Source organism: Dreissena polymorpha, chromosome 15 (genome assembly GCF_020536995.1).
Source record: "Dreissena polymorpha isolate Duluth1 chromosome 15, UMN_Dpol_1.0, whole genome shotgun sequence".
Classification (NCBI taxonomy): Eukaryota; Metazoa; Mollusca; class Bivalvia; order Myida; family Dreissenidae; genus Dreissena; species Dreissena polymorpha.
Genome location: NC_068369.1, coordinates 23,693,273 through 23,709,128, shown reverse-complemented (window position 1 = coordinate 23,709,128; position 15,856 = coordinate 23,693,273). Strand labels below are relative to the sequence as shown.

General features: G+C 36.9%; 1 protein-coding gene across 1 annotated transcript; it reads right to left on the bottom strand.

The window, feature by feature from the left end:
* Positions 1 to 4,514: 4,514 nt before the first annotated feature.
* LOC127859614 (serine-rich adhesin for platelets-like) lies at positions 4,515 to 15,400 on the bottom strand. The gene is made up of 8 exons (XM_052397116.1): positions 10,276 to 15,400; positions 9,966 to 10,077; positions 9,092 to 9,215; positions 8,604 to 8,799; positions 8,086 to 8,318; positions 7,115 to 7,334; positions 4,627 to 5,026; positions 4,515 to 4,527 (listed from the first exon to the last, which is right to left on the bottom strand). Exons 1-8 carry the CDS (start codon positions 15,122 to 15,124, stop codon positions 4,515 to 4,517), a joined length of 6,147 nt encoding a protein of 2,048 aa, XP_052253076.1. The 5' UTR covers positions 15,125 to 15,400.
* Positions 15,401 to 15,856: the final 456 nt, after the last annotated feature.

The following is a 15,856-nucleotide window of genomic DNA, read 5'->3' as shown; positions in this document are numbered from 1 at the left end:
ATCGATGCTGATAAAAAAACGAGACCTATCAGCATATATTCCACGGCCAAATATCGACATCAAGATCAATTGTGAATGATATGACTGCAGTGAAATTAAATTTGATTTTCTGTTGATTACAATTGATTATTTATCAGTATTTGTAATGTTTGGCACTTTAAAAATTATGATGTCCACCTCATTCGTACCTTCGCAACTTGTGTTGTTACCGTTCAGCTTGTAACCAGCTTTGCAGAAACACTTGGCTGTGTTGTTCGCATCAACACATCCGTCTGTACCGTTACATTTACCTATACAGACGCTGGGTGGCGTATCTGGAACATGAACAGAAGTTATCGTCAGAGATATTGAAATTGTCAATTGACTCACTGAAGCTGCTTATAAAAACATTTTAGTAGAATGTAAGAAATAATTGCACGCGCATTACGAAATGCTTTAAGAAAAAACACATAAACCAAAGTTTTTAGAATAAAACATATAGATGATATAGCTGGTCAATATTTGCTATAAAAAAATAAAATAAAATGCCACACAAAGTGTGCCCATTCCTATGGGGAAGGGGAAGAATAACCCCAGCTTTATTCATGATTGAGTAAGGCATGTGTTGTCTTGTATTTACAGGCTATTGGACATTTGCCTTGAAAAGAAAAATAGCGTACATAAATTCATCTCCTGGTTATGTAACAGGACTTCCATGTTTTTTGTTCATTACACACAACGCCGTAAGTTGCTAAACAGTCCCCTGCTCATAGTTTGCATGGCATACCTTGCTTGCATTGTTTTGATGTTGAATTGTACACGAATCCGGAGAAGCAGGCACATGTGACGCTGCCCTGGGTGTTGTTGCAGATATGTTCACAGCCGCTAGTCGACTCATCACACTCGTTGATATCTGCAACATTTATGAAGATTGGCCTTTGTTTCATATTATTGATATTTAATTTATGTTTTTTTTTAACTTATGCATACGAAGAAAATAAAGTTTTCTTGTCAAAAAGACTTAGTGCTAGCTACAATTTTATATGTCAAAGACGTTGAATTCAAACGGACAGGTATGCATTCATGCTTAAAAATACGTTGTAATTGATAATCACATTGTTATATTTGTTTTTACCTGAAAAGTATTCCTGACTATTGCTCGATGAATTAGTATAACATTCACGATTTCAATATTCCATACTACAAACATTTTGCACTGACTAAGATAAATACTAAATTTAAGTGAAGTATTCACAAGTCATTTAAAATTGTCAGTTAATAATAAACAGTGAGGGATCTTCCTTTTATACGATTAGATATTGTCACTTTGGCAGCAAATGGAATAAAGCACAACTAGTTCCAAATGTAACAGGAAATTCACACACACACACTGATCTTTTAATGACCAATCCAATCAAGAATGTGAGAGGGTTCAGTGTGGATGATAATTGGTGATGCATGAGTGAGTTAAATTACTAACAGTGCATGCTTTTAATGTGAGATTATTTCAGAGTTAACCATGTGATTTTAATTTATTCCTAAACATTTTATCAATTGTTTATAAAGCCAAGTAAGTGTTGGATGGAATGTTTCATTTGCCATAAAATATAATATTCTTTATAGATGCATATGTTTAGTCACTGGTTATTCAGTTTATCTATCTCTATATCAATAAATCGTAATGAAATGCTTCCTTTTAAACATAACAATTACTAATTTTTTGTGTGTTTGTAAATTGCCAAAGGCATATGCTTTGCTGATTGCCAATAAACTGAAACTGAAACTGAAACTATTTAATCGAGATAACCCACCTTTGTTATCAATACAGAAACCATTTACATAAACTATTATTTAAATTGAGAGCATTAAATTATAAAAAAAAGAAATTTGTTATAGCCAAAAAAGTTACAATCCACAACTGGATTTAAAATAATCAAACAAATTAAAATCATTTAATGAAATAAAATGCCAGACTAAGATTTTGCATGGTCCTATTTACTACCCTGAATTAAGATTGTTTTTATCAGTTGATATTAATCTGACCATACCGTTGCACATTCTATTATTGGTTGAAGACAAACGGTATCCAGCATTGCAAACGCACGAGAAACTTCCAACTGTGTTGACGCAAGAATGTAGACCACAAGGCTGGTTATTACATTCGTTGATATCTACAATTTAATATTAATATGTATATCTATCTTCGAAGCTATCTACCATTCGTCCCGATGTTTTAAAATGAGTTAAATTGCTATATATTTCTACTATTATAATCCTATGTATAAAAAAATTACTATAAAATCATAACTTATTTTCTGTTTTTTTGGCTTAATTATATTTTAGAGACGACTCATGATTAATTAGATATATAATGGAATGACTTGGTAGGATATATAATTATTTAATTAGTTAACATAAATATTGTGTACACCAATTACGAACCAAACTAATGATGTTGTAAAAGACGTACCCTCGCACTTATCAGTTTTGTCTTCAAAGCCCGCAGGGCATGGAGTGCAAGTATATGCCGGTAAGGAGGGATTAGCTTTGTGTGCCTCTGCTTTTGTGTCCGTGCAGTTGCGTTCAAATGAACAAGGGTTAGTTGTGCATGCGTCAAAGTCAGTTTCACAATCATCCCCTACAGCAACAAAATACATAGAATTGTTACATATATCAAAAGTAAGCAAATTAAAACTAATTTTCTTATTCTGCGCATTTATGTAAACGACCTCTGACCTGTCCAGTACGGCTCGCATTGGCATGTTGCTAATTTGTGGTTAGGATTGCCCTGGGCCTCTCTAAATACGCTCGTGTTGCACGTGCCGTGACCGCTACACAGAGAACACACCACGATGACAATGTCCAGAATGGGAGCGCTCACATTCTTGCTGTCAGTAACAGTGATACTACAACAGATAAATCGCCTGGTTAACAAACATTTCATTGATAGTAGATATACAATTATTTATTTAACTGAAACCTAACTGCTTAATTATTTTAAGTTAACATTACATCCAACCATTCAGTTAAATATCTCATTAGCAATATTTGAATATACATAAATATTCACAAAATCATGCGTTAACAGTATACTCATATTTCAAGTATACGAACAACTTACGGTCTATTTTCAAAGTGTTTATATGTTTACACATACTTAACCCAATAGCGGAACGCAACCAAATATAAATAATCAAAATTAGCAAGCCAATCAATTATACTAATAGAACTAATCAACCTGACGATGTAATGTTTTCCGATTAAAACGCATAATTCAGCGGACATCAATACTGTCCTTTGGCACCTTTTCAATACTAACCTGAGACTCTTAGCAGAAGTGTCGGTCACTTTCAACGTGATGTTTCTAGATTTGTCCTCTAGTTCTATGCCAAGCGTAGCACCGGAGTTGCCGAGTACGGAGTAATTCAACGTGCTTCCATCGTCTTCTCCTTTTACTGTTATTGACTTTGTTTCGTTGACGTTCAGTATCAAAATATTCTTGTTGTCGACCATCTGTGTTCCAGTTACAACAGTTATATTCGGAATTTGGTTGCCTGTAATGATTAAAATACACCTGTATCTTTTGCAACTGGAGAATATAAATAGCGCATAACATATTTCAGGTATATTTTCATTGTACGCAACATCAATGTTACCACTCGCGCTTTTTGTTGAATGTTTGACCCGAAACTATAAATTCAAGATATAGCGTATAAAGAAGAGGTCTATTTCTTATGCTATATTTCATGAACAATTGTGCATCCTCACCCATATAGCTACTTGGCAGGATATAAATGTATACTTTTTTAATGCTTTTGTTGTATGTTCATCAAATGAAGCACACACAAAACTTAAAATAATCCTGCGCACGACTGAATTAGGACATAAACCATATCCTTACCACATTTATTTAGAAATCAGCATGCTATTTGATTTCAGTAGTAATTTAATTCAATATAACGTTTAGTTAAATATCGCCAAATTATCATCTTCATTTTACAATTAAACGTACTTGCTGCCTCATTTGCCCGTACTGCAAGCTCTTCCGTCCTTTCGGTCTCCCTTGCAAGTTGCTCATTTCCGGTGAAGATAAAATCAAATACACACTGAAGGTTTTTATTGCATTTCTGTTCTGCTTCCGCTCGCAATGTAGCGTTTGCTTCCTCCGGGAATTTCGGAGTAAAGTTCTCCTGTACAAAATTGGCGTGGGTATAGCCGTCCGCATACTTGAAAATTGACTCTTGTGCGGTAGTCATCCCTGCAATGAAATGATTGCCGTTAAGATAAGAGTAATGCCATAATAAATATGCCTATAAACGACAGGCGATCAGGTAAAATCGAGCTTACATGTTTGGCCAAAGCTTTCGAAAAGTTGCCGTTCAGAAGGACTGGACAGGGAAGTGCTCGCTCCTCGTGGTATGAAGTCATCTTTATCATTATCATTGAAGTTACCCAGCAACCCAACGATGTTTTTGTTTTTCAAAGTATTTGGCATCGCAATAGCCATTTGAAGAAGCCCGTCTCTTTCTGTGACATTAAATGTTACACCTACAATAGAATTTTTTTATGAATTTTACAAACCATATTTTAGAGATAAAAAGAAAATGCAAAACACGGCAACAGAAAATGATAAAAAAAATCAAATACGAGCCTGAATCACTGAAGAAAGCCCAAATCGTTTTTTCAGACATGTTTCTTGTCACGGTCAGTCCCGTGTCCGATTTGATAACCATAGTTTCATTTTTGTAGTAGTCATTCGTATAGTCCGCCCACGAGGTATTACTCGTGCCCACGAAAAGCTGTGTCTTGTCCCCAGCCTCGTTCAGCTCCACTTGCAACCAGACTCCATCGCCCTGTATCGCAAAGCCGGAGAACACGGTAGCGTCAGAGAGATCGCCTGTGACTTTCTTTGCTCGCCGTGTTCGGCACTGGATCTCGAGGGCTAAACCTTGTTCAATTATTTTCATCAACACGTATTCGCCATGGCCGTTGAAGGTGTAGTTCGCGCCATCTAACGTGTTAAAGTGAGGATCACCAACTCCTCGGGCTTAAAAACGCATCAAATGATACGGTGTTAGAAAATAAAAGCATTGATTGGATGTAAGATCAAACGAACAATACAACAGTGTGTTCTGACATATTGAGTCAGCATTTATATAATAAATTGTTTAGTTACCCATTTACTCTTAAATAATTGTGCTAAATACTTAACAGGATTGTTATATCGCCGAAACAGTATAAATAAGCAGCAATGATCTTTTAAAAGCATGCACATCATTAATATTTAATATAAATGTTTGCTCTGTTGAATCAATATAGTGACGCGTCCGATTAATTTAACTATGTTAAAGGGGCCTTTTCACAGATTTTGGCTTGTTTTGAAGTTTATCATTAAATGCTTTATATTGATAAAAGTAAACATTGGATACAAAAAGCTCTAGTACAAAATCAAGAATTAAATTTAATAAAGAAAAAGGTAACCCTCAGCAGGGCTCGAACCACTGACCCCTGGAGTAAAAATTCTACCACTTAGACCACTCGGCCATTCTTCCGAATGCAATACCTCATGTATTTTATACATTATATAAGCAATCCTCGTAGTTTCACAAAATTAAACAACAACAGAACTCTACAAATTATTATTTCATTTCGCGTTGCAACGCTTAATAATTTTCGGGTTTTTAAATCTTCAAAAGATGCATATAATGACTATTTTAGAGCATGGTAAATGCTTAGTATTACTGTTTCCTCACAAATAACTAAAACGAAAATTTGCGAATCTGAAACAACTTTTTTCAATTTTGTCAATTTACCCAAACGTGAAAAGGCCCCTTTAATAAACGGTTTACAAGCAATTTCAAAAGGTAAGGTTTCAGAACTGTGACACAATATGTTCATGTTCTGTTCTTTATTTACATATGTCCAATTGTATTTGTATTCTTCATTTAAACCAAATGTAACAAAATTGTGCCAGCCTTTATCTTTGTTTTCCATCGTCTTTCATAAAACTTATCACAAATATAATTCTTATGATCATACGCATAAGCATGACTTGTTTTGGTTAATATTTATACATCTTAAATTCCTTATGCATGTATGATACTAAATGAGGTGTACCAACAATTAAGAAAATAAAAGCACAGGAATGTTGTTATCTCCAACAAGAACACCAGAAAATTGTAAACCTCTTGTCAGTAGCAATTTAAAACAATTTAACAATACCATCAGTTAGAAAATACAAACTTAGAGCTTATTTTTTTCAAATGATATATTTTCACTTGAAATAAGAAATTATTTTAGTTTCGACGCACACATTTAAAGTTCCAGCTGCACTTGCAAAGGCACCCATATTTGCACAAATGTATATGCCATAACAATACTGCAGTTAAGAATGGTAAATGTTGAATAAACTTTTCAAACATATCGTCCTTATATACGACTATCATAAACTATTGACAAATCACTCCTTTTGCGCACCAAAGCATCGATATTCAGAATAACAAAGTTTCCATGTAAGTTCACTTGTTCCAACGTATGTTAAATGTATTAAAATAATGGATAAATCGATATAAACTCATAAATCAACAAACAATATGATTACATATATTAAGAACAGAATTTCTCTGCTAAACATAGGAGTGTAAAATACCTTTTCTATTATAACTTAAAAGACAGGAAACATTTTAACTTGGGTAATAACGTTTTTGTTATTTTTTTTAAGTCATTGACTTTATTTATTGACAGTACTTTAATACGTGAAATAGTCTAAAATATATATAAAGGCAAACAAAAAACGTTTTTCAAACAAACCCTTTGTCCGGCAACGGGACCTCAAGATGTAAATGCGTATTTTACATATGTACATCAAAGAATCAATTGATTGTAAAAGATGTATGAGAACCGGTATATATTTTTACTTCTTACTATTATATACAATTATCGCAAGTTCGCGTACAAACCTTTCGTAGTGTCGTTACTTTACAAAACAATGTGATGCGATACGAATGCCATTACCGGTTTACACATTTACATTAAATCATGCCTTTCCTAGATTTTTAATCAATTAAAACTACAAAGCGATCTTCTTAATTCACAATAGAATCGAATTTCAGAGTCCATTGATACTAGCACGTACCTCGCAGAGAGAACGGGAACCACGAGTAACATTGCGAAACGAGAGGCCTGACTTCCCAGTACAGACCACAAAGATCTGTCCTCTCACAACACACATCTTTAAAGTGCAGGTCCTCCAACTGATGGCTGCGGGAAGATATCAACCGATTGAAAGAAGCAAACGTGCCAGCTTCTAACCCAAATCCGATGAAGGAACCGGTGAATGCACTATAGGCACATGACTGAAATGTATTTATTAGCTTGAAATCATATAAAGTAACTGGAATGAACGCTTGAAACAAATGGCGCAAGATTTTGTCAAATATTAACCACATGTTGGATGAGGTATCACGTCATAAATGGAACAATAAAACATCATCACGAGATCAAGTGAAACCTTTGTAGCAAGTATTTAAATACAATATAAAGTTTGTCACTAATGCATAAGTCAAACATTATGACGGGATCGGGTGAAACTTTTTGTCTAAATAGCTGAACTTTATCTTGCAAATTTGATGCACACATAAAAAAATTCGCACGAGAAATTCTGAAATATTTTTACCAAATTTAATAATACAGTCTTGAAAATTCGTTATTGTCGGTTTTTTTGGCGCATAAAACTCTTTCTTATCGAAAAAATTATCTTAAAGCCCCAGGTATGTTATAATATAAACATATATACATGTGCAGCAATTCTTGTCACCAAATGCGTGAAAAAGGCAGGCGTCGGTTGGTCTTTGACATATACGGCTGGTCATTAACTCTGACACTTAATCCCTTATAAAATTGTACTTTCGTTTAACAAGAAACAAAACACATTTAGTTTAATCAAACTGCTGGTGTGATTGAAATGTTAGCAATTGTTAAGATGTTTGATAATAAATTTCTAAGAGTCTCTCCTTATACGTTCGTATACATTTCAATAGAAACGTATTTGATGTTTGACAGTATAACAGTATGATAAAAACATATTTTGTAGACCATAACAAGTACCTTTCCATATGGCCATAACCGTCGCGCGGGTTCCATAGGTACGTGGATGACGTTAGTCGAGTGCCAAGTGGCGTCCCACAAACTGAAGCTCCGGTCCCATCGCAACCAATCATAAAAGCAAGGACAAACAGGCATTCGGAATTCCATGTTCCTATGAATGGATACCTTGGATTTCTCTTTCTTGTACCAGATGTTGCATTCAAGTTGATCGTTAGCGAAAAGATTTGTATTTCCTGTATGATCAAAACTTACAGCACCTCTGTAAAGTCCTGAAATATATCTCAATGCCATATATTTTCAAATACTTGAACGCTTCGGATATCATGAGCATGCTCATGTTTGTCAACTTTTGATTATAATCATCACCGTCCTCGCAATATTTACAATCGCCTGAATCATCATAATCAAAAAATAATTCCAGTATCATTATCTACATGGCCATTAATAAAACCAAACGACATTATATTGTTTAAAGGACGAATTTTAGAATATACATATGTATAAGCTTTGCAACATACTGTTAAGTTTTAGATTTTTATCAGCTCGTCGTAAGAAACTGCCGTCTTCTGTGTTGTCAAGGCCCTCATAGTAACCGTCAGCGATGTAACCAATAAATGGTGAGTCAAACGAATCAAGCATTCCGCCGTCATAGTACCAGTTGAACGAGTACGAATGTGTCCCGTTGCTTGTAAATATGACTTGGAACGTAACAATCTGAAACATTAAATGACAAGAACAATTTAACATATGCAATTTTCACCCCAAATGAATGAACACGAAAATGGTGATCGTGACGTATTAACAACATCCTCTATTTACAAAATGAACTACTATGCTTACTGCAGTTAATTTTGAAATGTGTTAATGTGTGTTTGAAAGTGTGTGTGTTTTTTAATGCATTTCATTTTGATCATGTGTTTGTCATGAAATGGTTATTTGTTTAATATAATAGATGATACTTCTTAAACGCAAAGGAAGTACAAAATGAACTTCAGAATCCTCTCACATCATTTCCTCCAAATCTTTTTGCCGCATTCCACGTGGCCTTCAGCACATAGATGGGCTCGAACTTTGCCTCGCCATAGCTTTCGTTAACAAATCCCTTCACCTTAGCGTTCACGTTAGCATTACTAACAGTTGAGAAGTCATACGACTGGTAAAACAACTGATTATGTGTCACTATTAGATCTGCAAAATAAGGAGCGATGCAAACGGCGCCCTTGAAGTCTGCGCTGTAACCTCGACTATTTCTTGGTGGGACATAACCCGAAAACGGTTGCTTGAAGCAAATAAGGCCGTTCGGGCAAATCTAAAATAAAATAAATGTAATTTGGGGGAGGGTGTTATTCAGTAAATTATACATAAGTTCGAATGTATGTTATTTATACTTTTTTTTACAATTTCATGTTTGTCATTTAATCATCTAAAATGGGGTTTTGATAGAATTTAACTCCTAATTAAGACAATGAAAAAAACGGACAAGTTGTTTAACGTGGGTAATTGTGAATTGTGTTGTTTTAGGAACGTATATTGTTTTGTCTTATTGTTAAATCCTTTTTTCAATAACACATGCGATAAAAGGTGAGCGCGGGACCATTTAGAAATTGTGAAATAAGTATCTAGAAGCACAATAATACTTCGCAAAAATTTTAAGATAATAATGATATAAATAAATAACAAAGTTGTTACCATTCAATTATTAATAAATTAACATACCTAGTTTGTAACGTATCCTAAAATATCTGGAAGAATTCAATAATAATTGGTATGACCGAATGCGGTGATGCCGAGTCGCTTAATCTTGATATTAACGTTTGTGCATATGATAGATAATCATAGTGCTGAACAACAAAGAGTCTCTTACGTAAATTCGTCTGTACCCGAGACCGCGGAATGGTACCCGATATCCCAGATTGATCACCACTATACACGTATCGTCAGCGGCGGGGGAGGCCTGGTCCCCAGTTGATAATCCATACTCCAAAAAAACAGCTGAATATGAGGTAAATATCAAATCATCTTACGAGTACCAAACACAAGCATACATGTAGGATGTAATCAGTGAAAAACGAACATAAATATAATCACAAGAGTAAGAAGCTATTGTGATATAGTAGAGATAAACAAGAAAAAATAATGGCTAAGAAAATAAAAATGATAAAAATGAAATTTGAACATAATGGTGCATACCACGTGCTTGAGTCTCCGGTGTTGCAGTCGTCGTAGGTGTAAGTGTTGTACTTGCAATAGGTATTTGACTAGTTGATGAAGTAGAAATAAGTGTAGTGGATTCCAAAGATGTTGGTAAAGTTGATGCAGTAGATATTAGGGTAGTGGATGCAGTAGATGTTGGTGTTGGGGATGAAGCAGATATAAGTGTAATGGATTCAGTAGATGTTGGTGTAATGGATGACGTAAATATAAATGTACTGGTGTCAGTAGATGTGGGTGTAATGCTGTCAGTAGATGTAACCGTTATTGTGTCAGAAGATGTGACTGTAATGGAATCAGAAGATGTGACTGTAATGGTATCAGAAGATGTGGCCGTAATTGTGTCAGAAGATGTGACTGTAATGGTATCAGAAGACGTCGCCGTTATTGTGTCAGAAGATGTGACTGTAATGGTATCAGAAGATGTTATTGTAATGCTGTCAGAATATGTGGCCGTAATTGTGTCAGAAGATGTGACTGTAATTAAATCAGAAGATGTGGCCGTAATTGAGTCAGAAGATGTGACCGTAATTGTATCAGAAGATGTGGCCGTAATTGTGTCAGAAGATGTCACTTTAATGGTATCCGAAGATGTGGGTGTAATGATGTCAGAAGATGTTGCCGTAATTGTGTCAGAAGATGTTACTGTAATTGTATCAGAAGATGTGGCCGTAATTGTGTCAGATGATGTGACTGTAATTGTATCAGATGAGGTGGCCGTAATTGTGTCAGAAGATGTGACTGTAATGGTATCAGAAGATGTCGGCGTAATTGTGTCAGAAGATGTGACTATAATGGTATCAGAAGATGTGGGTGTAATGCTGACAGAAGATGTGGCCGTAATTGTGTCAGAAGAAGTGACTGTAATGGTATCAAAAGATGTGGCCGTAATTGTGTCAGAAGATGTGACTGTAATGGTATCAGAAGATGTGGGTGTAATGCTGTCAGAAGATGTGGCCGTAATTATGTCAGAAGATGTGACTGTAATGGTATCAGAAGATGTCGCCGTAATTGTGTCAGAAGATGTGACTGTAATGGTATCAGAAGATGTGGGTGTAATGCTGTCAGAAGATGTGGCCGTAATTGTGTCAGAAGATGTAACTGTTATTGTATCAGAAGATGTGGCCGTAATTGTGTCAGATGATGTGACTGTAATTGTATCAGAAGAGGTGGCCGTAAATGTGTCAGAAGATGTGACTGTAATGGTATCAGAAGATGTCGCCGTAATCGAGTCAGAAGATGTGACTGTAATTGTACCAGAAGGTGTGGGTGTAATGTTGTCAGAAGATGTGGCCGGAATTGTGTCAGAAGATGTCGCCGTAATTGTGTCAGAAGATGTGACTGTAATGGTATCAGAAGATGTGGGTGTAATGCTGTCAGAAGATGTGGCCGTAATTGTGTCAGAAGATGTGACTGTAATGGTATCAGAAGATGTCGCCGTAATTGTGTCAGATGATGTGACTGTAATGGTATCAGAAGATTTGGGTGTAATGCTGTCAGAAGATGTGGCCGTAATTGTGTCAGAAGATGTAACTGTTATTGTATCAGAAGATGTGGCCGTAATTGTGTCAGATGATGTGACTGTAATTGTATCAGAAGAGGTGGCCGTAATTGTGTCAGAAGATGTGACTGTAATGGTATCAGAAGATGTCGCCGTAATCGTGTTAGAAGATGTGACTGTAATTGTACCAGAAGGTGTGGGTGTAATGCTGTCAGAAGATGTGGCCGGAATTGTGTCAGAAGATGTCGCCGTAATTGTGTCAGAAGATGTGACTGTAATGGTATCAGATGATGTGGGTGTAATGCTGTCAGAAGATGTGGCCGTAATTTTGTCAGAAGATGTTGCTGTAATGGTATCAGAAGATGTCGCCGTAATTGTGTCAGAAGATGTGACTGTAATGGTATCAGAAGATGTCGCCGTAATTGTGTCAGAAGATGTGACTGTAATGGTATCAGAAGATGTGGGTGTAATGCTGTCAGAAGATGTGGCCGTAATTGTGTCAGAAGATGTTACTGTAATTGTATCAGAAGATGTGGCCGTAATTGTGTCGGATGATGTGACTGTAATTGTATCAGAAGAGGTGGCCGTTATTGTGTCAGAAGATGTGACTGTAATGGTATCAGAAGATGTGGGTGTAATGCTGTCAGAAGTTGTGGCCGTAATTGTGTCAGAAGATGTTACTGTAATTGTATCAGAAGATGTCGCCGTAATTGTGTCGGATGATGTGACTGTAATTGTATCAGAAGAGGTGGCCGTTATTGTGTCAGAAGATGTGACTGTAATGGTATCAGAAGATGTGGGTGTAATGCTGTCAGAAGATGTGGCCGTAATTGTGTCAGAAGATGTTACTGTAATTGTATCAGAAGATGTGGCCGTAATTGTGTCAGATGATGTGACTGTCATTGTATCAGAAGAGGTGGCCGTAATTGTGTCAGAAGATGTTACTGTAATGGTATCAGAAGAGGTCGCCGTAATTGTGTCAGAAGATGTGATTGTAATGGTATCAGAAGATGTCGCCGTAATCGTGTCAGAAGATGTGACTGTAATGGTATCAGAAGATGTGGGTGTAATGCTGTCAGAATATGTGGCCGTAATTGTGTCAGAAGATGTGACTGTAATGGTATCAGAAGATGTCGCCGTATTTGTCTCAGTGGATGTGACTGTAATGGCATCAGAAGATGTGGGTGTAATGCTGTCAGAAGATGTGGCCGTAATTGTGTCAGAAGATGTGACTGTAATGGTATCAGAAAATGTCGCCGTAATTGTGTCAGAAGATGTGACTGTAATGGTATCAGAAGATGTCGCCATAATTGTGTCAGAAGATGTGACTGTAATGGTATCAGAAGATGTGGGTGGAATGCTGTCAGAAGATATGGTCGTAATTGTGTCAGAAGATATGACTGTAATGGTATCAGAAGATGTCGCCGTAATTGTGTCAGAAGATGTGACTGTAATGGTATCAGAAGATGTGGGTGTAATGCTGTCAGAAGATGTGGCCGTAATTGTGTCAGAAGATGCTACTATAATTGTATCAGAAGATGTGGCCGTAATTGTGTCAGATGATGTGACTGTAATTGTTTCAGAAGAGGTGGCCGTAATTGTTTCAGAAGATGCGACTGTAATGGTATCAGAAGATGTCGCCGTAATTGTTTCAGAAGATGTGACTGTAATGGTATCAGAAGATGTGGGTGTAATGCTCTCAGAAGATGTGGCCGTAATTGTGTCAGAAGATGTGACTGTAATGGTATCATAAGATGTCGCCGTAATTGTGTCAGAAGGTGTGACTGTAATGGTATCAGAAGATGTGGGTGTAATGCTGTTAGAAGATGTGGCCGTAATTGTGTCAGAAGATGTTACTGTAATTGTATCAGAAGATGTGGCCGTAATTGTGTCAGATGATGTGACTGTAATTGTATCAGAAGAGGTGGCCGTAATTGTGTCAGAAGATGTGACTGTAATGGTATCAGAAGAAGTCGCCGTAATCGTGTCAGAAGATGTGACTGTAATGGTATCAGAAGGTGTGGGTGTCATGCTGTCAGAAGATGTGGCCGGAATTGTGTCAGAAGGTGTGACTGTAATGGTATCAGAAGATGTCGCCGTAATCGTGTCATAAGATGTGACTGTAATGGTATCAGAAGATGTGGATGTAATGCTGTCAGAAGATGTGGCCGTAATTGTGTCAGAAGATGTTGCTGTAATGGTTTCAAAAGATGTCGCCGTAATTGTGTTAGAAGATGTGACTGTAATGGTATCAGAAGATGTGGGTGTAATGATGTCAGAAGATGTGGCCGTAATTGTGTCAGAAGATGTTACTGTAATTGTATCAGAAGATGTGGCCGTAATTGTGTCAGAAGGTGTGGGTGTAATGCTGTCAGAAGATGTGGCCGGAATTGTGTCAGAAGATGTGACTGTAATGGTATCGGAAGATGTCGCCGTAATTGTGTCATAAGATGTGACTGTAATGGTATCAAAAGATGTGGGTGTAATGCTGTAAGAAGATGTGGCCGTAATTGTGTCAGAAGATGTTGTTGTTATGGTATCAAAAGATGTCGCCGTAATTGTGTCAGAAGATGTGACTGTAATGGTATCAGAAGATGTGGGTGTAATGATGTCAGAAGATGTGGCCGTAATTGTGTCAGAAGATGTTACTGTAATTGTATCAGAAGATGTGGCCGTAATTGTGTCAGAAGATGTGACTGTAATGGTATCAGAAGATGTCGCCGTAATTGTGTCAGAAGATGTGACTGTAATGGTATCAGAAGATGTGGGTGTAATGCTGTCAGAAGATGTGGCCGTAATTGTGTCAGAAGATGCTACTATAATTGTATCAGAAGATGTGGCCGTAATTGTGTCAGATGATGTGACTGTAATTGTTTCAGAAGAGGTGGCCGTAATTGTTTCAGAAGATGCGACTGTAATGGTATCAGAAGATGTCGCCGTAATTGTTTCAGAAGATGTGACTGTAATGGTATCAGAAGATGTGGGTGTAATGCTCTCAGAAGATGTGGCCGTAATTGTGTCAGAAGATGTGACTGTAATGGTATCATAAGATGTCGCCGTAATTGTGTCAGAAGGTGTGACTGTAATGGTATCAGAAGATGTGGGTGTAATGCTGTCAGAAGATGTGGCCGTAATTGTGTCAGAAGATGTTACTGTAATTGTATCAGAAGATGTGGCCGTAATTGTGTCAGATGATGTGACTGTAATTGTATCAGAAGAGGTGGCCGTAATTGTGTCAGAAGATGTGACTGTAATGGTATCTGAAGAAGTCGCCGTAATCGTGACAGAAGATGTGACTGTTATGGTATCAGAAGGTGTGGGTGTCATGCTGTCAGAAGATGTGGCCGGAATTGTGTCAGAAGGTGTGACTGTAATGGTATCAGAAGATGTCGCCGTAATCGTGTCATAAGATGTGACTGAAGTGGTATCAGAAGATATGGGTGTATTGCTGTCAGAAGATGTGGCCGTAATTGTGTCAGAAGATGTTAATGTAATTGTATCAGAAGATGTGGCCGTAATTGTGTCAGAAGATGTGACTGTAATGGTATCAGAAGAGGTCGCCGTAATTGTGTCAGAAGATGTGACTGTAATGGTATCAGAAGAGGTGGGTATAATGCTGTCAGAAGAAGTGGCCGGAATTGTGTCAGAAGATGTGACTGTAATGGTATCAGAAGATGTCGCCGTAATTGTGTCAGAAGATGTGACTGTAATGGTATCAGAAGATGTGGATGTAATGCTGTCAGAAGATGTGGCCGTAATTGTGTCAGAAGATGTGACTGTAATGGTATCAGAAGATGTCGCCGTAATCGTGTCAAAAGATGTGACTGAAGTGGTATCAGAAGATATGGGTGTATTGCTGTCAGAAGATGTGGCCGTAATTGTGTCAGAAGATGTTAATGTAATTGTATCAGAAGATGTGGCCGTAATTGTGTCAGAAGATGTGACTGTAATGGTATCAGAAGAGGTCGCCGTAATTGTGTCAGAAGATGTGACTGTAATGGTATCAGAAGATGTGGGTGTAATGCTGTAAGAAGATGTGGCCGTAATTGTGTCAGAAGA